Source organism: Oryctolagus cuniculus, chromosome 17 (assembly GCF_964237555.1).
Source record: "Oryctolagus cuniculus chromosome 17, mOryCun1.1, whole genome shotgun sequence".
Lineage (NCBI taxonomy): Eukaryota > Metazoa > Chordata > Mammalia > Lagomorpha > Leporidae > Oryctolagus > Oryctolagus cuniculus.
The window spans coordinates 49,609,594-49,633,938 of record NC_091448.1 but is presented as its reverse complement, the minus strand read 5'-3'; the positions used below and the strand labels follow the sequence as shown (position 1 = coordinate 49,633,938).

At 58.9% G+C, this 24,345-nt stretch overlaps 1 protein-coding gene across 1 annotated transcript in view; it reads right to left on the bottom strand.

Annotated features, from left to right (window-relative positions):
* SPNS3 (SPNS lysolipid transporter 3, sphingosine-1-phosphate (putative)) overlaps window positions 1-22,763 on the bottom strand; it is a 48,905-nt gene extending 26,142 nt beyond the window's left edge. The window contains exons 1-8 of the mRNA XM_002718858.5: window positions 22,544-22,763; window positions 19,623-19,688; window positions 13,583-13,719; window positions 12,931-13,082; window positions 12,297-12,363; window positions 11,127-11,275; window positions 10,246-10,398; window positions 3,283-3,472 (exon numbers count right to left, since the gene is read on the bottom strand). Coding sequence (XP_002718904.3) covers window positions 3,283-3,472; window positions 10,246-10,398; window positions 11,127-11,275; window positions 12,297-12,363; window positions 12,931-13,082; window positions 13,583-13,719; window positions 19,623-19,688; window positions 22,544-22,730 — 1,101 coding nt within the window. The 5' untranslated portion in view covers window positions 22,731-22,763. The remainder of the gene's footprint in view (window positions 1-3,282; window positions 3,473-10,245; window positions 10,399-11,126; window positions 11,276-12,296; window positions 12,364-12,930; window positions 13,083-13,582; window positions 13,720-19,622; window positions 19,689-22,543) is intronic.
* Between the last annotated feature and the right edge of the window lie 1,582 nt (window positions 22,764-24,345).

Below are 24,345 nucleotides of genomic sequence, written 5' to 3'. Positions count from 1 at the left end.
CACGTGAAACTCTTGAGCAGGGGAGGTCCACAGTGTCTGAAACCCTGCAAGATGGATCACTAAGCAGCGGGATGGCGGCTCCTACACAGTCCTGGGGAGGCCGGCAGAGGGTGCACCAGGGCGGAAGGGGACGGGAGAGATCCCCAGGTGCTATGGCCTTTGTGATGGTTGCAAGGGTGGGGAGGGGTGCCTAGAGCCAGACTCCCAGGGCAGAATGGCCAGGTGGAGCCCAGAGGCATAGACAGAGCCACGGGGCAGAGCAGAATGGCGCCACCCCTGGAGGCCTGGAGGCCCAGCCGTGTCGCCACCCTGCCCTCAGCCCCCAGGCCCAGAGCAGCCCCTCCAGCTGGCGTGGTTGGCCAAGACGCAATGTCATTTCTAGATGAGCCACGCGGCCCTGGAGAGGTGCCAGGCTGCAGGGCAGGAGGCAGCTGTGTCCCCAAAAGACAGCCAAGGAGCCGCCTCCCGGAGCCAACCAAGACAGCAGCAGCCGCAGAGCTGGTGGGGGGTCCACGGCCCCAGCTGGCAGGTGCAGGCACAGGCCTTGACGGGCCTCGTCACCCCCTCTGGTCCCCACAGGCCTCTGCTCCCTCAGCCAGTAGCATCAAGGCATTCACAAGGAGCTCTTCCAAACTTTTGGTCACAGAAAACAAGGATTGTAAAACAAACAAACAAAACACTATGCATAGATTTTTTTTTTTTTGCACCAAAGTAAGCTCATCTTCTAACTCCATCTTTCCAGGAACTTTCTGGAATACCTCCTTATTCGTGTGCAGTGTATGCCTGGCTGGTTTCCCTCCCCCAGGGGCAGCAAAGGTCCGTGTGGCAGGGAAGTCACAGGCTTTGCCGTCTTGCCTGTCCCGAGCTTTCCCATCTGTCAGATGGGCCGAGAGAACCCCTTCCCGACCTGGGCATCGTGAGGACGGAATAAGGGCACCAGGGGAAGGGGCGGTGGGGAGTTTCTGCTGGAGCCGGGGCTGAGGACAGTGGAGGGGCCCGGTCACGCCTTTGGGAAAAGCAGCGTGGCTAGTGGCCTCCGGACCGCCAGCCTGGGAGGATGTATTGATCCGAGCCCTTCCTTCTTGTTTTTGTTGTTGTTGTTTGTGTGTTTTGTTTTGTTTTGTTTTGTTTTCAGTTTCATTTATTTGAAAGCCAGAATCCTTTCATTCACTGCTTCACTCCACAAATGCCTGTAAGAGCAGAGCCTGGGCCAGGTCGAAGCCAAGAACACAGAACTCCATCCAGGTCTCCCACATAGGTGGCAGGGGCCCAAGTGCTTGAGCCATCACCTGCTGCCCACCAAGGTGTGCATTAGCAGGAACCTGGATCCGAAGTGGAGAGACTCAATCCAGATATTCTGCTGTGGGGTGCAGCCCTCCCAAGTGGTGTCTTTCTTAAGTATATTTTTTAAAGATTTATTTGTTTGAAAGAGTGACAGAGTGACAGAGAGAGAGGGAGAGAGGGAGAGAAGGAGAGAGGAGAGAGAGAGAGAGAGAGAGAGAGAGAGAGAGAATCCATTGGTTCACTCACCAAATGGCTGTACCCTTCAGGTCCAGGCCAGGCCAGATCTGGGAGCCAAGAAGCCCCTCCTGGACTCCTACATGGGTGGCAGGGACCCACACACCTGGGCCATCTCCTGCCGCCTTCCCAGGTGCATTAGCAGGGAGCTGGACCGGAAGCAGAGCAGCAAGGACTCAAGCTGGCACTCTGATAAGCAGTGCTGATGCTGCCCGCAGCCACTCAGCCCCACTGTGCCACAACAGTGGCCCCCCAGCCAGCATCTCAACTACTAAGTCACAAGGCCTGGCCCAGGAGGTCCCTTCTTAAACTGAGCAAGCGACTTCAGGCAACACAACCCCCACCACACACACAGGCCAGGGCTTGCCAGGAAGGAAATGGGCCTTTCCCCCACCGGACGCTAGCTACATCCTGCCTCCCCCACACCAAAGCCACGGTACAGGGATCACCAGGCACATTGAGGCACCCTGGCCTCTGGGGAGCACGGGCTTTGGGGAGGTCTGAGGGTGAGGGTGCCAGATGGGGCAGACTACAGTGAGTGGGGGGCAGCAACAGAGGTGGCAGCCCCTCCTCAGCCCACCCAGGAGGGCACAAGGACACCAGGGAGGGGAGCCTGCCCACTGCCATCTACCCGGGCAAAAAGGTCCAGCTGGACAGGCATCACTTGCATCAAGGAAGTGGGCAATGCCAAGGCCAACGCCAGAGATCCCAACCAACCCTCAAAAGTGTCTCCCAGCCCAGCATCCAGGCATCCGCCATGCACAGGCACTGACAGTGGCAAAACCAGCTCCAGATCCAGGCAGGTCATCCTTGGCCCATGTCCGGTCACCCCTCTTCGCCTGCTTGGCGTGGAGGGGTCAGAATGGCAGGTGCCCTGGGCGGGGAGGCAGGGATGAAGCACAGAAGATGGAACAAGGAGAGCAGGAGCAGCCTAGAGCCCCCTCTCCCCAGCGTAGCTTTCTGGGCCTGGACAGAGCCATGATTTGGGAGCAGCGCCAGTGTCCTGACGAGAGGAGGTTGACACGTGGGACTAGGAAAGCGGCGGGATCTGTCTGGGCGGGAGAACAGCAGAGCCGTTGTTCATACATTTCCCAGCACAGCCAGCTCGGTGGACCTGGCCACACCTGCGAGGGCATCCGGGCCCAGTGCCATGCCGCAGGGTGCGGGTGGGGCACCAGTCCGTCCGGCTGCAGCCCCGGAGAGGTGGCACTTTCCCCTTGGCAGGGACAAGCAGGGCTGGGGCCCTGAGGGGCAGGGACTCCACTGCACATAGCAATTCCCGGATCCGGCCTTGACCTGGGCTCCCTGTCTGGGGACTCAGCCCCTTGCTGTCTGATGGCACCGGACGAGAGCACATGTTCTGCCTGTGAGGAGCACTAAGGCTCTTGGCACAGGCACAGGCACTGGTGCAGTGGTTAAAACAATGTTCTGGAGGCCCCCATCCCATACTCGTGTGCCTGGCTTGAGTCCCGGTCTGCTTCTGGTCCAGCTTCCTGCTAATGCGCATCCTGGGAGGCAGCAGGTGATAGCCAAATGCTTGGGTCCCTGCCACCCACATGGGAGACCTGGATTGAGTCCCAGGCTCCTGGCTTGGGCCTGGCCCAGTCTTGGCTGCTGCAGACAATTGGAGAGTGAACCAGTGGATGAAAGATCTCGATCTCAATCTCTCTCCCTCAAATAAATTAAAAATACAAAAATATAAAGATGGAATTTGTTACACGGGCACTACCTGCCCAGCCCACCTCCCACAGGGCCCTCACTTACATAGGAGGCCAGCAGGGAGGTCGGGGCCAGGACGAGAGCCAGGTAGAGGCAGGGGGCCGTGGCAAGCAGGCTGGAGGCGCAGATGAGGGGCTCAGCCCTCGCATTGACTTTCTTGTACCTCCTCGAAGCCTCTGCCCCCAGGACGACCCCAATGATGCCGGTCACGACAGTCAGTGCCCCAAAGATTAGGCTGATGAGAAAGAGCAGGGAGAGTGTGGTCAGGTGCATGGGTTCAGGATGGGGCCCATCATCCCTGCCCCTTCCCGTGTCTTGGCCCAGGCCCAGGTGCACAGTCCGGCACCCACGGAGAGTGTGGCTGGTGGCAGCAGCCTCACTACCTCGTCCCCTCCCTCCTGGTGCTCCAGGGGCCTTGAGACCTGGGCCAGGGACCCACGCCCTCCTGCCTACCCCATCCCCTTTCCTGCCTCATCCTGGGGCAGACGCTGGCGGTGCTGGTGATCTTCGTAGCACCCCAGGGACCTCCCCGAGCCTCTCACCACCCCGAATGTCCCCATCTAGAAAGCCTCATCCCAGGGTCTCCCCGAAGGGAGTGAGTGGAACCACACTCTGAGCACCTGTGATGGCCCCGGCCACGGGCTGGGCACTGCTCGCAACCTCCCTCCCTGAATCCACCCTTCCTCTCCCACCCCCTCCAGGCTCCTCATCCTGACCTCACCGCCTGCCCACTTCTGCCTACACCCACTGCACCTCCACGGGGCTCCTCCTGGGGAGACCATCCCTTCAAAGTCCCCCAGGGCCAGCATATGGCACAGCAGGTCAAGATACTACCTGCGACCCCCGCATCCCAGATGAACACCAGTTTGTGCCCCAGCTGCTCCTCTTTGGATCCAGTTCCTGCTAATGCACCTTGGAAGGTGGCAGAAGATGGCCCAAGTGGCCAGGTCCCTGCCACCAAAGTAGGAGACCCTGATGGAGCTCTGGGCTCCTGGCTTTGGCCTGGGCCAGCTGTTGTGACCATTTGGGGAGTGAGCCCAGCAGATGGAAGATCTTGCTCTGTCTCTCCCCACCTCTCTCTCTGGGAAGGAAGGAAGGAGGGAGCAACCCACCCCCGGACAGTCTTTTGGAGGGTGCTCTGTGAAACACGGACCTGCCCACGTCCCTGCCCACCTGCCTGACGCTCCCCACCGGCTCTCACACCCCCACCAGACACAGTCCCATCTCTGGGTGGCATGTGTGTTCCATCACAAGCTGACCCTGGCACGCCTCAGCCCCAGGCCTCAGCTCTATGCCCCTCTTCCCCCAGGTGAGGTGCTGTCTGTGTCCGATTCTCCACCTCGTATGTTCACTCCTCCAACTGGAACACCTTTCACAAGTTCTTCCACCCACCAAGCTCCTACTCATCCTTCAGGACCCATCACAATTGTCCCCTCCTTGGGGCCGCCTTCCCCTCGTCCCCTGCTGACTGCTCCACTCTCGTCAGTTTCCCTAGCACTTCCTGTGTCTCTGTCCTCGATGTCATTCCTGGCCCGTGAGTTCCTGGAGAACAGTGGCCGCGCTTGGTTGACTTCCTTGACTCTATGCTGGGAGCACAGAGCCTGGAACGCAAGAAACATGTGGGTTCACAGAGTCCCTCCCAGAATTCCCGAGTGGACAGACGAGGAAGGCAAGGCCGAGAAAGGTTAAAGCCAAGGTTACCCAGGTAGTCAATGACAGAGCCAGGATTCCAATACACACCTTCACCTGCTCAGTCCTCCCAAGTTTTTATGTTTAAGATAGATTTAGTGGGGGGGGGGGGGGGGGCGGGGGGGATTGGCACTGTGGAATAGCAGGTAAAGCCGCCGCCTACAGTGCTGGCATCCCATATGGGCACTGGTTCGAGACCCGGTTGCTCCACTTCCCATCCTGCTCTCTGCTATGGCCTGGGAAAGCAGAAGATGGCCCAAGTCCTTGGGCCCCTGCACCCACGTGGGAGACCTGGAAGAAGCTCCTGGCTCCTGGCTTCAGATCAGCATAGCTCTGGCCGTTGTGGCTCATTGGGGAGTGAACCAATATCTCTCTCTCTCTCTCTCTGCCTCTTCTCTCTCTGTGTAACTCTGTATTTCAAATAAATAAATATTTATTTATTTGAATATATTATTTATAAAAAATATTTATTTATTGGGGCTGGTGCTGTGGTTAAAGCCACTGCCTGCAGCACCAGCATCCTGTATGGGCACAGGTTCAAGTCCTTGCTGCCCCACATCCAATCCAGCTCCCTGCTAATTCACTTGGGAAAGTAGTGGAAGATGTCCCAAGTCCTTGGGCCCCTGAACCCACATGGGAGACCTGGAGGAAGCTCCTGGCTCCTGGCTTTGGTCGGTGCAACTCTGGCCATTGTGGCCACTGGGGAGTGAACCAATGGATGGAAGCTCGCTTGCTCCCTCTCTCTCTCTATTGCTCTTTGTAACTCTTTCAAATAGATACATCTTTTCTTAAAAAAAATATTTATTTATTTCCTTGATAGTCAGAGTTACAGAGTTACATCTGGTTCACTCCCTAGGTGGCCCCAACTGCAAGGACTGAGCCAGACTAAATCCAGGAGCTTCTTCAGGGTCTCCCACATGGGTGCAGGGGCCCAAGCACTTGGGCCATCTTCTACTGCTTTCCCAGGAGCATTAGCAGGGAGCTGGCTTGGAAATGGAGCAGCCGGGACTCAAACCGGTGCCCATGTGGGCATTGCAGGCAACAGCTTCGCCCACTGCAATGCCAGCCCCCAAGCATCCTCCTAAAGGAGTTCAGAGGGACAGTGGGAACCAGGACCAGCGTGAACTCTCAGAAACACAGATCACACTGGGACCTTTGCAGCCCTCCCTGCGACCCTCTGACAAGCTCCAGGCCAGCACTGACAGCCCCACCAACATTGCCCTCCCCTCCTTCACTTCGCACCAATGCCAGAGTCCTCTAAACCCACCCTGTGCTTTGCAGCTTCCCTATCGGGGTCCCCCTGCCCCAGCCAGGCACCCCTTCCAGACCTAAATGCTTTCCGAAGCAGGTGGCATGGCCAGCGCCCTGCAAAGCACCTACCAGGAGGTGCAACTGTGACAGGTACAAGCCGATGGTTACCAACAAATGAGAGAAACAACTCTGGGGCCAGCATTGTTGTCACAGCAGGCTAAGCCTCTGCTCGCGATGCCAGCACCCCACATCAGAGCACCAGTTCAAGCCCCAGCTGCTCTGCTTCCAATCCGGCTCCCTGCTAATGCATCTGGGAAGGCAGCAGAGGATGGCCCGAGTGCTTGCGCCCCTGCATCCATGTGGGAGACTGGAATGGAATCCTTGGCTTCAGCATGGCCCAGTCCCAGCTGTTGTGAGCATTTGGGGAATAAAACAGATGATAGAAGATCTGTATGTCCCTCGCTGTCACTTTTTAAAAACTTAGAGAGAGAGAGAGAGAGAGAGGAAGGAAGGAAGGAAGGAAGGAAGGAAGGAAGGAAGGAAGGAAGGAAGGAAGGAAGGAAGGAAAACTCTCCCCTAAGCACCTGCTGTGAGATGCACACCCTACAGGCTGAGGTTCATTCTCCTACCCCATCCCCTCGGTGCATGGAAAGAGTGTGTGGCCCAGAGAGGGCAGGAACTTGCCTGAGGTCACACAGCCCCTCAAAGGCAGAGCCAGTGCCTCCCGGCCCTCTGCCTGCCAGACGGAAGCAAGCAAGTCCTTGGGCAGCTTAGAGGCCCTCACCGAACCTTCCCGGCCTTCCAAGTGGTGCCAGGCTCCAGCTCAGCCCAGTCAAGTGACCCAAATGCCAGATGAATGCTGTCCTGGGCCAAGCGGCCTTGGCAGGTTCTTGGCGTCTCTGTGAGCCTTAGGGTTGATTAGTCAAGCAGGCCAGCAGCCTGGCAGGGAACATGCTGCAGCCACCAATCTTCTCCTTCCCTGCCACCCACACGAGGCCTTAGATTCTCAGGGGCAACGGGGCCCGAAAGGCCTGTGATTTCTACGCTGCTGCCCTGCACAATGGCGCGGCCAAGTGGCTGTGCAAGCTGCACTTACATGCCCCCACAGGTGGGAAACTCACTACCTACCCCATGTAGCGCCTTCCATCTGGGCCACTTCAGTACTGAGTGCTAGAATCCCACACAGGGCAGCCTCCTGCCCCTGCTCCAAGCACCCATGGCTCCTCCTAACTGAGGAGGGTGCAGAACCCCACCGCCAAGACCTTCTGCCCCCCTGTGCTCAACTCAGCGTCAGCCCCCAGGCTGTCTCTGCATCGTGACCTCTCAACCCCGTGAACGTGGCCAGCTGCACAGAGCGGGACTTGGTAGCTGGGATTAAGGACCCTGGCATGGAGAGACTGTCCTGCACGATTCAGGAGAGCTCTGAATGTGATCTCAAATGTCGGCCGTGGGGCCGGCGCCATGGCTCAATAGGCTAATCCTCCACCTTGCGGCACCGGCACACCGGGTTCCAGTCCCGGTTGGGGCGCCGGATTCTGTCCCGGTTGCCCCTCTTCCAGGCCAGCTCTCTGCTATGGCCAGGGAGTGCAGTGGAGGATGGCCCAGGTGCTTGGGCCCTGCACCCCATGGGAGACCAGGAAAAGCACCTGGATCCTGGCTCCTGCCATCGGATCAGCGCGGTGCACCGGCTGCAGCGGCGGCCATTGGAGGGTGAACCAACGGCAAGGGAAGACCTTTCTCTCTCTGTCTCTCTCACTGTCCACTCTGCCTGTCAAAAAAAAAAAAAAAAAATGTCGGCCGTGGAGGGAGGCGGGAGACTTAAAAGAGAGACCGAGGAGACAGGGATGGCAGCGATGTGGCCGCAAGCCCATGAATGCCGGCAGTCACCAAGGAACTGGCCAGGCCGGTTTGTCCCCCAGCGCCTCCAGAGGGAACCCAGTCCTGCTGATGCCTTGATTCTGTCCCAATGACACCATTTTCAACTTCCGGCCTCTAAAATTATGAGACGGTCTGGCGCTGCGGTGTTGGGGTGAAGCCACTGCCTGCAGTGCCAGCATCCCATGTGGGTGCCAGTTCGAGTCCCTGCAGCTCCACTTCTGATCCAGCTCTCTGCTATGGCCTGGGAAAGCAGTAGAGGATCGCCCAACTTTCTAGGCCCCTGCACCCATGTGGGAGACCTGGAAGAAGCTCCTGGCTCCTGGCTTTGGCCTGGCCCAGCACTGGCCATTGTAGCCATTTGGGGAGTGAACCAGCAGATGGAAGACCTCTCTCTCTCCCTGCTTATTTCTGTCACTCCGCCTTCCAAATAAATACATCTTAAGAGAATAAAAATAAAATATGAAAAAATTTCTACTGACGTAAGTGACCACATCTGTGGTCGTTTGTTAACCAAAGGAAGCCAACTCACACTCCCACGTGTGGCCAAATCCAGGAGCCAGGTTGCGCTTCTTCCAAGTCTCTCACATGGGTGCAGGGGCCCAAGCACTTGGGCCATCTTCCACTGCCTTCCCAGTCCATACCAGGGAGCTGGATGGAAGTAGAGCAGCCGGGACTCGAACCCGCGCCCATAGGGATGCCAGCGCTACAGGAGGCCGCATCACCTGTAACACCACAGCACCGGCCCCTGTGCTGCACTTCTTCAAGCTGCTATGGGGATCACCCAGTCTTCACCTCTGGAGGGAGAACCACCCGGCCACAGAGCCAGGATGCACATCCCAGCCTCGTTCCACGAGCTCACTCCCAAGCGCTCCGTGAGCGCCTCCTGTGAGCTGGGCGGGGAGACAGATGCGTGAAGATTAACCACAGGAGGTGTGCAGGGCCAGCAAGCTGCAGAGGGGCAGAGCACCAGCTTCGGAGTCCAGTGGGCTTGGGTCCTGGCTTTGTCACTGCTCAGCTATGCGACCTTGGACCAGCTCCTTAACCTCTTTGATCTTCCCTCTCCTCCTTTACAAAGCAGAAATAATAGGAATGCCTTCCACGAGAGGTTCTTCATGGACAGTGCTTGGCCCGCTGCCTGAACCAAGTCTCAGTTTACTGAGTGATGAGGAGATAAGGAGACGGGCGCAGAGGGCACTGCTGGGGCACACGCGCGGACCAGCGAGAGGCCAAGGGCATCCTGGAAATTACATGAGGCCACGCTGGGTGCCAGGTAGAGGTGAGAGACGAGGCTGCTGGGAACCCCGCAGGGCTGAATCCCAGAGAAAGAGGGGTCTGCAAGGAGCCCCAAAAGCACCAACCAGATCGGAGGAGCAGGAGACAGGGATGGAGGGCTTCACAGAGGAGGAGACAGGATGGAAAAGCTGTCCTTGAGCCCGCATCAGGGGGTTGCTGGGGTCCTGGGGGAACTGAGTCAGGTGGCAGGGACAGAAGCGGAGCACGGGGTGGGGAGGGCATGGGTGTGGCAGTTAAATGCCCCTTGGGCTGCCCGCATCCCCTGTCTGGGAGCTGCGTGGCAGCCCCACCCCAGCTTCCAATCCCAGCTTCCGGCTGCTGTGCACTCTGAGAGGCGGCAGTATCTGGGGCTGAGTTCCAGGCTCCTGGTTCCAGCCTGCTCCAGCCCTGCCACTCGGGGAGCGAGCCAGCGGATGGAAGATGTGTCTCGTTCTTTCAGGCTTGCAAGTAAATGGAAAATAAAGAAATAAAGCTTGTGAAAGAGGAGAACAGGAGGACAGCTGGGCAGGAAGTGGGGGCCGGCCGCTCCTCACCCTCCCAGCGCCTCCCAGGAGGCACGGAACAAAGGAATGCAGCCCCTGAACCGGAGAAGTAAGGAGGTCTCCTGGGCCTCGATTTGCAATCTGTAAAATGGGCTCCCTTCCTGTAAGACACCAGGGGCCCCTCCCAAGGATGGATTTCTAAGGCTCCCATCTCCCGGGTCTCCCAGAAGCCTCAGCCTCTCCCCGACCAATGTGTCCCGGACGCCCACAGCAGTCCCAAGACGGGGAAGGCAGGGATTTTGACCCAGAGCGAGTGAAGGAGGGCAAGGCCCTGGCCCCCAGCTCCCGAGCAGGTCTCCCCCCACGTGCCCAGGAAGACTGGGTGCAGGGCTCGCGGCCTCCGACAGCGCCTCACCTGTCCTGGCTGCCGCACGGCTCCTGGAGGCAGGGAAGCTGCAGCCCGTGAACCACCCGGGCTTCGAACAGAAACTTGGGGGCCCAGAAGCCCAGGGCACCCGTCACGAAGGCCATGGCTGTCACCCCGAGGGTCGACCACACAAAGCTCCGGCTGCAAGAGAGGGTGCCCATGGGGGTCACATGAGGACTTGGGGCTCCAGGGGCCCGTCCACACCTTCACCCCCTCGGGAACTCAGGTCCCACAAGCTCATGCCTCTGGATCTTTCCCAACGCACCCTGCCTCCAGCCTCCCTGATGCCCCTGGGAGCCTCCCTCCCATCCCCCCCCACACACACACACACGTAGAGCCTCAATCCAGCACTGCATGCTCGGGGGAGCTGGCCCCACCTGGGAACCAAAGCAGGTGAGCCCTGCCCACACCCTACGTTGCACCCATCACGGAGCCTCGGACTCAGCAGAACTCCTGCCTGCCCCAGCCCGCACCCCAGGCCTGGCACAGAGGACAGTGCCCTCCCGTGAGCCCTGGCGAGGCCTTGGCCAACTCCCAGCAGCCCAGTGAAGCAGGCAAAGCTGGAGGGAATGGGGAAAGTGAGGCTCCGTGTCTCCGGCTCACTTGGGGGCGTGGCAAGGCAAAGCTGGCGCTCATACCACCTGCCATTCTCCTGGCCCTTGTTTGCCACATGGATAGGTGACTGGGACTAAGTCCAAGTAAAGGAGGTGCATCTCAGATGTGAATGGGAACGGAGAGGAGGAAAAGAGCTGTGAACACTGGGACAACCAGGGAGGGCTCCCCGGAGGTGGAGGCATGGAAGTCAGTGGTGTGGGGCAGACAGAGAGGTTTCTGTGGCTTGCAGGGATTGGGGGGGCAGGGTCACTCACTTTCTCCCCAGGTATCTGACGTCCTCACACCAGCTGCTCCTTGGGCCCCCCGGGGCCACTGTGTCCTGCCCTTCAGCAGCTCCCCGGGGTGGGTCTGGAACCAGCAGGATAAGCAGGATCAAGGCCACCGCCTCCAGGCATGGCAAGATCTGGGGACAGAAGGGCCCAGGAAGCTCAGGGCTACACGCCGTGCAGCCCAGGAGACCCTGGGGTGACCAGCCAGGGTGCCAGAACACAGAGTCCAGGCCTCCATTCCCAAGTGTGGGTTATGCCCAGAGCAGGCCATGACGCTGTTTCTCAAGCCCTCCCAGCCCCTGGGCGGGGAGCATCACCAGACCCGAGACAGTTAAGAACAGGATCCGTACTGCTGCCCCAAGAACCGGCCCTCTTCTTGGCTCGTGCCTCCAACGGCCACGCCGGTCCTGCCCTCGCAGGCTCTCCTGGGGGCCCCTGCTCATACCCCAAGGACGGGGATCTCACTACCTGCCCAGGCAGCCTTCACAGTGTTCACACCAGGAGAAAGTTCTTACTCAGCCAGGTCAGACCTGGCCCCTCACCACACACCCGGCCACAGGCACCCCCCTGCCTTCCACGGCCCCAGACGCCGGCTCCCTCAGCGCCGGGGCCCAGCAGAGACCTGCACGCAGGACCAGACCCCAGCCCCCTCTGGCACTGACTCCTTCCCCCAAGTAGTGCCATCCCCACCTGAGTCTCGGCCAGTGCTGCTGCCCCGATGGGGCCCAGGTGTGTCCCCAGCTGTCCTGGCTCCAGTCCCCAAGGAACCCCTGCCGTCGATCTTTAGGGGCTTATTGTGTGCCCTGGCCCTTGACTAGAACCTTCCCATCCCTTGTCTCATGAGCCCCGAAGGATTCATAGGCAGCACTTTCTACCCCCACTTCCCAGACAGACAAACTCCCAGGAGGGAGGCGACTTGCTTACAGTCACACCATCCCATAAACCGAGCAGGGCCACAATTGCCACAGCCCGTGCTGCGCGTGAGGGTCTGCAGGTCCACAGCTGCTCATGTCAGACCAGCCCCTACGGCGCCCCCCTGTCTGAGCACCCCCCGCCCCGGCACCAGGCCAAGCGGTCAAGGCCACAGCAAGGCTGGAAAGTCCCTGCCAGCCCGGGGGGAAGCGAGGGAAGAGGAGGAAAGGAAGCCGGACTCACCCGGAGGGCCCAATGCCAGTTCCCGGTCAGCTCCGCCACAGCCGACCCCAGCACGTAGCCCAGACCACTGTGATGGAGGGACCAAGAGGCGGCAGTGAGAGCAGGAAGGAGGGAGGCGCGCCCAGGGCCAGCCCACGTGCGGGAACCCCGGCACTGCCACAGTGAGCACGGGGGGTCCAGATGGCCCCTGTCCCTGCTGAGCCGGCAGTGGCCTCTGGCTCCGGGCCCACCCTGTAGCGCCACTCTCCCCCAGTCTGAGGACTCCCACCCCACACCCCTCACCAAATGCTCGGCCCTGCCCGAATCAGGCAAGCTTAGGAGCCCCGGGTCAGGTCTCAGGGACCTGACTGTGAACCCTACGCTGTCCCACCTGGAAGGGATGCAGGGCCAGGCCCTGACGCTCCGCCCCTCACCTCCCAGGAGGGCTGGTCCCTCTCTGCACAAGCCACGCGGCCTTCCTCACTCCTGCCAGGAGCAGCCCCGTCTACAGATAGGGAAACTGAGGCTCGCAGCAGCAAAGCGAGGTGGTGAGGAAGGGGTAGCGTTGGGATCCAGGTCCCAGCTCATCTCCTGCCCCAGCTCCCTTGGCCCCCCGTTCACCGCCTGGAGAAGGGGCTCCGGGGCTGCCACCAACCTTCCAACAGGGATGAAGATGTAGAAGATGGCCAGCACTCGGGTCCGCTGGTCCCCCGCGAACAGGTCGCCCAGGACGGTGGGTGCGATGGTGGAGTAGCTGGCCGCGCCGGTGCCCACGGCCCCCCGCGACAGGAAGAAGAGCCAGGAGTACTGGGCAAGGGGAGCCAAGACCACGGGGAGGTCAGAGATCGCCCCCGCCCCAGGGCAGGGGACCCAAGGGTTTGTCACAGGGGCTGAGGGGACAATTTGCAGGCACAGGTACCTCACTCCTCTCTCCACCCCATGTTCCCAGCATCACACGGGCGCCCCCTGCTGGTGCCTGCAGCCACCGCCTGCCCCACGGGGCAGTGATGGGGGGAGGAGGAGCCCCTCTGGGCCTGGCCTCTGCTAACCAGGACAGTTCCCCAAGACGGTAGAGCAGGAAATGAAGCCAAGGGTGGCGGCAGCAGGTGCAAGAGAGGAAGCCTCCTGTTAAGAAAGGCCAACGGCTCTGCCCAGCTGGGGCCCGGGGGCTGTGCTGTGGCCTCTTCCCCCAGCGCCTGAGCCAGGAGTGAAGCCGAAGATCCCCACCTGGCTCTGCCAGGGCTGCAGCAGGGAGGAATCTGGGGCAGGGAGGTCCCAGGGGCCTGGGCAGTGGTGTGGGCACCCACCTGGCAGGGGATGAAGGAGCTAGAGAGGCCAGCCCCTGACCACAGCAGGACCCCGAAGATCAGCGTGGCCTTGCGGCTGTGTCGGTCGCCCAGGTAGCCAAACACAGGTGCAGACAACAGCAGGCAGCCGATGAAGACTGCAGGGGACACACGAGGGGGGCAGCTGGATCCTCCACAACAGTGGGCAGGCAGGCAGCCCCTGCCCCGGCTCCAGCGCCCCCAGCTGGTATCAGGGCAGTGGGCCCCAGCACGCAGAGGAAAAGCTGAAGTGACTCTCACAATCCTCGCACAACCCACAACCGGAGCGCAGGGCATGCGGGCGGGGCCAGCTCCAAATGCCAGCTCTGCTGCTTGCTCACCGAAGCTTCCATCGCCGCCACCCCCTACCCCCAAGCTGGGGAAAGGGCGGAAGAGGAGTAGATGGAGCCCCTGGTGTGAACGGAGGCCGGCTTGCTGGCTTGACAAGCCTGTGTCCACCCTGCGAGCCTGGCTCTTGCGAATGCTCTGATTTGCCCCCTCAGACACCTGGCTGGGGGCAGGAGTAAGCAGGAGCGGAAGGGCAGCTCAGGGTGTGGGGCAGCAGGTGAGGGCAGTTTAGAACAGGGCCCAAGGACTTGGGCCATCCTCCACTGCACTCCCTGGCCACAGCAGAGGGCTGGCCTGGAAGAGGGGCAACCGGGACAGAATCCGGCGCCCCGACCGGGACTAGAACCTGGTGTGCCGGCGCCGCAAGGCAGAGGATTAGCTTAGTGAGCCGCGGTGCCGGCCTCTACACCAGGTTTAAAAGTAAATCCTGACTAATGCTGACTGCCGGACTGAGATGTGTTCACTATTCTGTGAGGACAGTAACACCATCACGTGGTCGCTTGATCATACACCTTTACCACACGGACAGGCTTCTGTCCCTTTAAATAAAACCACCCCCACCCCCACTTGGAGAACGGTGAGTCCTTGCCTCCAAGCTGGGAGGGTCATCAGCTCTGCCCCCTCCGCACCAAGCCCTACCCCAAAAGGGCCTTAGGCTTCAGACAGCCACACCCAGCACTGGAGGCTGGTGTTCATGATTGACATTTCCTGAGTCCAGTGACCATCCAGACACTCCCAGCTCAGCTTCCAGCCCCGCCCCACTCCCCTCACAACAAGCCCTAGTAGTGGGTTGAGCCATAGGCAATTGAGGAAATTAGGCCAGTTTTGACCTACAAAACCAGCACTGTAATACGGTTCAACCCAGTGCTCCACAGAGAGTCTTTGGTGTCGATTGTATTTAACATTGTAACAGGCCTACTCCAGGAAGGCTGTATCAATTTTCACCCACACAGAAGTAGGAGCCAGCACCCCTGCAGAAACTGGATCGCCAGCCGATTCATCTTGTTCACCTAACGGTGGCAAACAAACGGCGTCTCACCGACCTTAGGATCTGCACTGCCCTTACTCCCCGGGAAAACTTGAGCAACAGTTCCAGTGTTTGCCTTCTACATCGGCCCGATCCTCTTCTGGCCTGCTGTTGCATGGTTTTTGTTTTGTTTTGTTTTGTTTTGTTGGAAAAGCAGAGGCAGACAGATGGAAATCTCCATCCACTGGTTCCCTTCCCAAGTGCTTACAACAAAAGCAAAGCTAAGCCAGGCTGAAGCCGGGAGCCGGGAACGCCATTCCCATATGAGTGGCAGGGACCCAAGCACTGGAGTTATCGCCGGCTGCTGGTGGGCATTAGCAGGAGGCTGGAGTCGGGAGCTGGAGCCCAAGCATTCTGATGTGCAACAGGGGCATTCTAACCACCGGGCTAAACGCGTACTCCCTGGGGGTTGGCTTTAATCTATTTGGGAAACAATTTATCCTAGTCTTTCATATTCATTTTAAGGACTGAAAAGTTCTAGACCACTTGGGTTCGAGTCCTGGCCCACTACATTCTAGTTATTGTGACCTTGGGCAAATGTTTAACCTTCCATGTTCCCCTTTTATCAACCACATAATACTAGGGGCTGGCAAATGCCAGCATCTCATATGGGCGCTGGTTCAAGTTCCCACTACCCCACTGCCAATCCAGCTCCCTGCTAACGCACCTGGGAAGGCAGCAGCAGATGGCCCAAGTGCTTGGGTCCCTGCACACACATGGGAAACCTGGATGGAGTTCCAGGCTCCTGGCTTCGGTCTGGCCCACACCAGCTGTTGCAGCCATTCGGAGGGTGAACTTTAAGATTTTATTTATTTGAGAGGTAGAGTTACAGACAGAGAGAGGAAGAGACAGAGAGAAAGGTCTTGGCTCACTCTCCAAATGGCTGCAATGGCTGAGCTGATCTGAGCCAATCCAAAGCCCTATGGTATGCTGGGGCTGCAGGCCAAGGCTTTAACCTGATGTGCCACCATGCCAGCCCCTGGAGGGTGAACTTTTTTTTTTTCCTAAAGTTTATTTATTCATTTGAAAGTCAGAGTTACACAGAAAGAGAAAGAGAGGCAGAGAGAGAGGTCTTCTATATGCTGGTTCACTCCCCAATTGGCTGCAACAGTCAGAGCTGTGCTGATCCGAAGCTAGGAGCTTCCTCCAGGTCTCCCACATTGGTGCAGGGGCCCAAGGACTTGGGCCATCCTCTACTTCTTTCCCAGGCCATAACAGAGAGCTGGATTGGAAATAGAGCAGCCAGGACTCAAACCAGTGCCCATATGGGATGCTGGCACTGCAGGTGGCGGTTTATCCACTATGCCACAGCGCCAGCCCCAGGATGAACTTTTGAAGCACCTTCCATCCAGTGCCTGGAAGATCTGTTTCTCTCTGTAACTGTCTTTCAAATAAATATATAGCCGGCCCTGTGATGTAGCAGGTAAAGCCACCACCTGCATATGGGCGCCAGTTCTAGTCCCGGCTGCTCCACCTCTGATCCAGCTCTCTGTTATGGCCTGGGAAAGCAGTAGAAGACGGCCCAAGTCCTTGTGTTGTTTATGCAGATCCTCATCACCCCGGGGTCATAAAATATTTCCCCCATCTTCTAGCACTCTCATGGGATGTGGGGGCGGGTACTGCAGGATATGAACGCCTTAACTGTGCAGAGCCTGGGCAGCTGCAGGTGCCTGTCCTGAGAGCAAGGCAGGCAGTCCTCGCGCTCAGCATCTCCAAATCCAAATCACTTCCGTGTCAAGGTGGCAGCAACGACCTCAGAGGCACTCTGGGGCAGACGTCTGGGATTGTGAATTCTGGCTTCAGCGAGTGCCATAAGCTCTCTGAACCTCAGCTTCATCACCTATAAAATGGGCCTAAAAGAACACCTGCCTCCTAGGGTTGTCATAAAGGTGAGATGAGTTTATGTGGAAAACTCTTACATAGTGCCTGGCAGGTGGTAGAAACCAGTCAGTGTTTGTATTCAGTGTTATTAGTTAACGACTCCAGCAGCCTCGCTGGCCCTTGGAGGGCAGAGGGGCCCTGACCCCTGACGGCCTCTGACCTCGGGATCCCTGGGGCCTCCAGGGGAGGGCCCAGCCCCGCATCAGGCTCCTGCTTCCCTCCCCTCCCTCACCCCCGCCACGCCTCCTCCCTATACCACCCTCCCTTATCAGGACCTTTTTGTAATAATAGCCCCGAGCCCCAGAGAAGGAAAGTGTGGACTCAACTGCCATTATCTGTTTAATCAAAGAGCCTGTGAGTGCTGGCCACGATACACAGGACGGGCAGCACCTGCTGCCAGCCCAGAGCCCCAGAGACCCCTGGGCCAGCAGAGCTCGTCCAGTCCAGCGCTCGCTCCAGGGGCCCTTCGTCTTTTTTAAAATAAGGTCAAGGTTATGTGGGAGGCAGAGTGACAGAAAAGAGATCTCCTATCCTCTGGCTCACATTCACTCCCCAAATGTCCACAACAGCCAAAACAGGGCCAGGCCAAAGCCAGGAGCCCGGAACTCGACCCAGGTCCCCCAGACAGGAGGCAGGGACCCAGTGCCAGAGCCTTCACCTGCTGCCTCCCAGGGTGGCCATTAGCAGGAAGCTGGAATCAAAACACATCAGGAACTCAAACTCAGGCACTCCACTACGGGATGTGGGCGTCCCAGGCAGCATCTTAACTTCTGTACCAAACGCCCACCCCATGCCATCTTATATAAGAGACTCCAGGGGACCGGCTTGTGGCTTAGCAGGTTAGGCTGCTGACTGTAGCACCAGTATCCCATGTGCGCAACAGTTCAAGTCTCAGCTGCTCCACTTCTGATCCAGCTCCCTACTAATGCACCTGGGAAAGCCGCGGAGGATGTCCCAAGTCCCTGGGCCCCTGCACCCACATGGGAGACCCAGAAGAAACTCCTGGCTCCTGGCTTCAGCCTGGCCCAGCCATGACCATTCTGGCCATTTAGGGAGTGAACCAGTAGATGAAAGATTCTCTCTCTCCCTCTTCCTCTCTCTCTCTCTCCCTCTCCCTCGCAAATAAATAAAGTGAATCTTTAAAAAGTAAAGATAAATAAGAGACTGGAGCACCCACGAATTCTAATGTTCATGGGAATCCTGAAGCAGGTTTCCGGCAGACACCGAGGGACAACTAAGTTTCTTTGACACGGCTTTCATCTGAATCCCGGAGGCTGAAGACGAGCTCACTGAGTCACCGAAGGGCATCTGCCGCAGGTTCTAAGGAGCAAGCCAGGGCTGCCCCCGGCCTCAGCGGCTGCACCAGCCGCCCAGAATCTAAGAGAAGCGCTGGCTGCCTTCTTTCCAGCGAAGCGAATGTGTTGATGCCCATCGCTGATACCACTATCTCCCTTCTGAATGCTCCGTATAGATAAGCAACAGACTGCCGGGCACAGCCAGACAAGGCCTGGCCCCCTGCCACGGCCATGCGTCCGGAGGAAGGCCCCGTGTGTCTCTGCTCCCAGGACTCCCTGCAGAAGCCACGCCTCAGGGGGTCTCCCTGCTTGGTGTCCGGCAGGTTACCACAGCCCAGAGCCATGGATCCACGTGGGGGTGCCTCTTTCGGCTCTGGATGGTAGAGAAGGGGAGAACGCAAGTAGTTGGGTCCCTACCACCCATGGGAGACCCAGACTGAGTTCCTGGCTCCTGGCTTGGCAGTCCCAGGCTTGGCAGGCAGTGGGAGCAAGTTTGCTGCAAAAGTAGTCAATTGTCTGCTTCTCTCAATAAAATCATAATTTCCCACCCTCCAATGGCCGCCGCGGCTGGCGCGCTGCGGCCAGTGCATTGCACTGATCCGAAGCCAAGAGCCAGGTACTTATCCTGGTCTCCCATGTGGGTGCAGGGCCCAAGCGCTTGGGCCATCCTCCACTGCACTCCCGGGCCACCCTCCACTGCACTCCCGGGCCACAGCAGAGAGCTGGCCTGGAAGAGGGGCAACCGGGACAGAATCCAGCGCCCCAACCGGGACTAGAACCTGGTGTGCCGGCACCGCAAGGCGGAGGATTAGCCTAGTGAGCCACAGCGCCAGCCCCTTTTTTCTTTTTAACTAAAAATGGTGGACAGGTGACCGTAAAGGGGACAGGGGGAGTGGATGCTGGCTCTCAGGTGAGAAAGGTATAGGCCTGGGGATCTGGATGCGGATCTCTCCAAACTCGGTGTTTGTGGTGCCCCTGGGAGCTTTGTCCCTTGGGGTATGCGTACTCCAGTTCGGGAGCTGAGTTCTGAGCTGAGATGGGCTTGTGAGGTGGAGGGAGGGGACTGGGGGGGGGGGGGCTTGAGGTGGAGGGAGGGGCCTTGAGGCAGAGGGAGGGGCCTTGAGGCAGAGGGAGGAGCTGTGTCCCGGTGGTTGCATTTGTCAGGTCTGTGAGAGGAACCTCAGGTCAGGAGTGTCGGGAGCACAGCTGAGCTTAACAAATGCAGAGGGGAGGAGACCCACTCCACATCACACCGGTGCCCAGGGCCTTTCCCGCCCTGTCTCCCCCACTCGGCCCACACACCCCACACTCCAGGCCTCAGCCCCTGCTCTCCTCTCCTCCTCCCAGCCCCAGGTCCCACCCCTGCTCTGTGCCAGGGGACAGAGCTGGGCACAGAACAGCAGCCACTGAAAGACCCCGCCTCGGTGGACGCCCAGGGCCCCAGCCACGGGGCCAGGCACGCCTGCCTTACCAGTCTGAAGCAAACCGGCGGTGCTGTCACTGAGCTGAAAAGACCTCTGCACGTCCAGCAGCACTCCTGTGGGCAGGGCGGCATTCCAGAGGTGAGAAGTGGCCTGTGCAGCCCACAGAGGCTGCTGCCCGCTCACGTGCACACACACACACACACATGCTGAAGATACCGACACCCACCTGTGTATGCACACACAAGCACAGACTCACAGACGTACAGACACACAGGCAGGACTTCACAAAGTGGTGGAGGCACAGGGATTTCCCATAGCACTAAATACACCACCTAGAGCTGTAAAGCCACCACCTGCAGTGCCAGCATCCCATTTGGGCGCTGATTCAAGTCCCGGCTGCTCCACTTCCGATCCAGCTCTCTGCTATGGCCTGGGAAAGCAGTAGAAGATGGCCCAAGTCCTTGGGCCCCTGCACCCGCGTGGGAGACCTGGAGGAAGCACCTGGCTCCTGGCTTCAGATCGGCGCAGCTCCAGCCATTGCGGCCATTTGGGGGGTGAACCATCGGATGGAAGACCTCTCTCTCTCTCTCTCTGCCTCTCCTCTCTCTGTGTAACTCTTTCATTTATTTATTAAAAAAATACACTTGCAGAGGCACAGACATACCAGAGCCTACGCTCATAGACACGTAAACCCAGGGTAGCACACACAGACTGAGGCGTACACAGAAAGTCGCGCATGCGTATCCTCACGCCCGGCTGCTATCACACGGCGGTCAGAGCAGCTGGCTGCCCGGTGCACACCTACCCCACTGTGCAAATGGAAGCCCCTGGAGTTGTGCAACACAGCAGCGCAGCTCATGCACACAACACTCCCCCATGGAGGCACAGACCCAAGCATGAGCATGTACATGCAAAGACACGCAGCACCTGGCCCGCACACGTGTGCACACTAGCATGTTCTCCCAGAAGCACGAGCACACAGATGTGAGCAAGCACGCACGGAGCTTCCGGGACTTCGGTCCCTTCTCAGTCCCACGGCCCTGAGCCAGCTGAGCGCCTGCTCTGCACCCGCGGACCTCTGAGTTCCCTGCAACATCTCGCTAAGCCGCAGGCTGGTGCAGTGGATGCTCAGCCTAATGCAGAGAGAAGTGAGCCCCTAGACACCAGGCTCTGCTCCCCGAAATCTCCTGAGGCCCTCAGTGGTATCTCAGAAAGGGCCAGTGTCGGCAGCACCTGCTCCTGTGGACCTTGTGGCTCTCCCCCTGTCACTGTCACTTTCATTAAGTGCGGAGATGGCCGAGAGGAAGGCCGGGAGCGGAGCACCTGCAGTCGTTATCCTAAGAGGCAGGGGCCATCATCATCCCCATGACGCAGAAGACGGGCTCGGGCTGCCCAAGGCCGCACGGCTGGAGCTGGGAGAGTTGGACCTCGAATGCCAGCCAGAGGCAGCATCACCGGGTGGGCGCAGAGGCTCCCAGGTGGGGCCCTGCAGAAGCACCCACGCCACGAAAGCCCAGCATCCACAGCTCCTTGACGGGGCGGCAGGCAGCTGAAGAGCGACAGCTCAGAGACGTGAAGCAAGAGACGTTTGTGGGGACATCTGGTCTGGGTCCGGTTGTCACAGCATCTCTGAATACAAGCTTCTATGCCCTTTTTCCTCATTTAGTTATTTTTTAAAGATTTATTTACTTGAAAGTCAGAGTTAGAGAGAGATCTTCCATCTTCTGGTTCACTCCCCAAATGGCTACAATTGTCAGGACTGGGCCAGGCTGGAGCCAGTAGCCAGGAGCTTCTTCCGGGTCTCCCACGTGGGTGCAGGGGCCCTACCACTTGGGCCATCCTCCACTGCTTTCCCAGGTCATAGCAGGGAGCTAGATCGGAATGGGAGCAGCCAGGACTCGAACCGGTGCCCATATGAAACACCAGCATCATAAGCAGCATACCACAATGCCTGCCCCCTTTCACCTGGTTTAACATTTACCTTATTTTATCTATTTTAAAGGCAGAGAGATAGGACTATAGAGAAACAGACAGAAATCTCCTATTTGCTGGTTCACTACCCAAATGCCCAAAGCAGCAGTGGATGGGCCAGGATCTGGGAGGTCATTGCAGGCCCCCCACAAGGGTGGTAGGAAGCCAAGTACTTGAGCTAGCTAACATCCCTGCCTCCCAAGGGGACTCATCAGCACAAAGCTGGAATTGGGAGCAGAGCCGGGATCAAATCTAGGCCCCCTAACGTGGGACACTGGTATCTGAAGCAGCACCATCCCTGCTTCCCCAAAGGCCCACCCCTTAGTATTCTGGTTACTTATTTATTTGAGAGACATAGAGAGCTCCTGGACGGCGATTCCCTACCCCACAAGCCCACCAATGACCGGGCCTGGGCCCAGCTGAAGTAGGGAGCCAGGAGTGCAATCCGGGTCTCCCACCAGGGTGTCCGAGCTGCAGGTCTGAACTCCTCCCAGGTCCCCGTGGGGGTGGGGAGGATGTGGTGTCCTCCCCACAGTGCGTTGTCAATCTTGAGTGAACAACGACGAAAGAAAAGCCCAGAGCTTGAATGAACAAGTGGCAGGAGCAAAGCAAGTTCAGCATCAGGCTCGCATGAATGCGTGCGTGATGGGAAGACGGAAGCAGGCACACTCCGAGCCCTGCAGAAGCAGGCAGCCTGCAGTCCTGGGGACAGACGCGGCCGCCAAGGGCTGCTCAAGGGCTGCCTCACCCAGCAGCTCCATCCAGAGCCCGGAAGCCATGGCCTGAGAGACCCCCTCCCCAGTCCCGCTGACCATATCCACACACCCTCGCCACGTCCCCGCGCCACACTCGCCGGGCCCCCTGGTAATTTGGGGCTGGATTGGGACCCTTGATCAATCCAGGGATGAGGTGTGCTCCAAGGAAACAAAGCGCTCCGGACAGAAGGCCACTGCGGCTGCTCGGCGGCCGGCCGCTGGGGTGGCCGTCCCCTCCTCACCTGCGATGATGAACCAGTTCATGTAGTTCAGGAGGTTGATGTAGCAGAGAACGGCGGCAGCCACGTGCGCTCTCCAGCGGGGCAGGCTCCAGGGGGCACACTGCCCTGAGGCCCCGGAGTGCTTGCATGGCCCCAGGGACTGGCCCTGCAGCCTCTCTGGCCCAGGCTGGGGCTGCTCTGCAGACATCCCCCCAAGCTGGGCCAGCCTGAGGCTCGTGCCCAGGACCGCTGCAGGGCTAAAGATACATCGGAAGGACACCGAGTCACTTCCTGTGGGTATGCAGGCTCCCGACCTCAAGGCAGCTGCTCTAACTGTTAGGCAGCCGATGGCAGCCTCGCCTGCGGGGTTTCACCACCCTCAGCCTGCTCTCGGGGAAGAGGGCTCCTGGCACCCCTGCTCTGGGTAACTCCGTGCTCCCCCGGGTCTAGCCTGTCACTGCAGGGCTGCAGTGTGCACGGGAGGCGCCCAGGATGGGAAGTGAGACAAAGCTCCCTACGCCCCACTCACGGAGACAGGGCCAGGCAGGCTGTAGGAGAGACACAGTGGGAGCCAGGCCTGGACCCCGCTCAGAGCAGCGGCCGGGCGTTGCACTCTACAGGCCTGGGATGACCTGCGCCTGCTCAGTACCTGCCTGCAGAAGCCCAGATGTGGGAGGCGACTGCCAGTGGGAGCCAATGCCTGCAGGCAAAGCTGAGGGCTGCCCTGCCCCCGTCCTGAGGCTCTGCACCTCAGAGGCCCCCGACATGTGTTCCTCTTTCCTAGAAATGCCCAGCTGGCGGTCCTGGGGACTCCTCAGCCAGGCTGGAGATACACACCCATGTTACAGCTGCAAGAGAAGCCCCAGGAAGGCCACCTCTGGCCCCCAGGGGGAGGGCGAAGGAAAGTCGCCCTTGGGGGGGGCACACAATGTCTGGCCCCCCACCCCAGCTTTTCACCTGCAGCCGCACAAGAGCGAGGGAGCAATGGTATCCTCAGGAGAAGCAGGTGGGGGGGGGGTTTTGTTTGTTTGTTTGTTTAATATTTTTTTTATTTGACAGGCAGAGTTAGACAGTGAGAGAGAGACAGAGAGAAAGGTCTTCCTTCCATTGGTTCACTCCCCAAATGGCCGCTATAGCCGGAGCTGTGTCAATCCGAAGCAAGGAGCCAGGTGCTTCTTCCAGGTCTCCCATGTGGGTGCAGGGGCCCAAGGACCTGGGCCATCCTCCACTGCCCTCCCGGGCCACAGCAGAGAGCTGGACTGGAAGAGGAGCAACTGGGACTAGAACCTGGCGCCCATATGGGATGCTGGTGCCACAGGTGGAGGATTAACCAAGTGAGCATGGCACCAGCCCTGCAGGTTGGGTTTGACCCTTTGCGTCTGGAGGATTTAAAGCAGCAACTCAGGGGGCCAGGGCGGTGGCATGGGGGTAAAACTGCCGCCTGAGTGCCGGCACCCGATATGGGCACCGGTTTGAGTCCTGGCTGCTTCACATCCAATCCAGCTCTCTGCTATGGCCTGGGAAAGCAGTAGAAGATGGCCCAAGTCCTTCAGCCCCTGCAGCCACATGGGAGACCTGGAAGAAGCTCCTTGCTCCTGGCTTCAGATTGGCACAGCTTCGGCCATTGCAGCCATCTGGGGAGTGAACCAGTGGATGAAAGACCTCTCTCTCTCTCTCTCTCTCTCTCTCTCTCTCTCTCTCTCTCTGTCTCTACCTCTCTCTGTAACTCTGTCTTTCAAATAAATAAAATAAATATTTTTTAAAAAAAGAAGAAGCACTGGAGCAGGTGCTGTGACACAACAGGTAAAGCCACCACCTGTGGC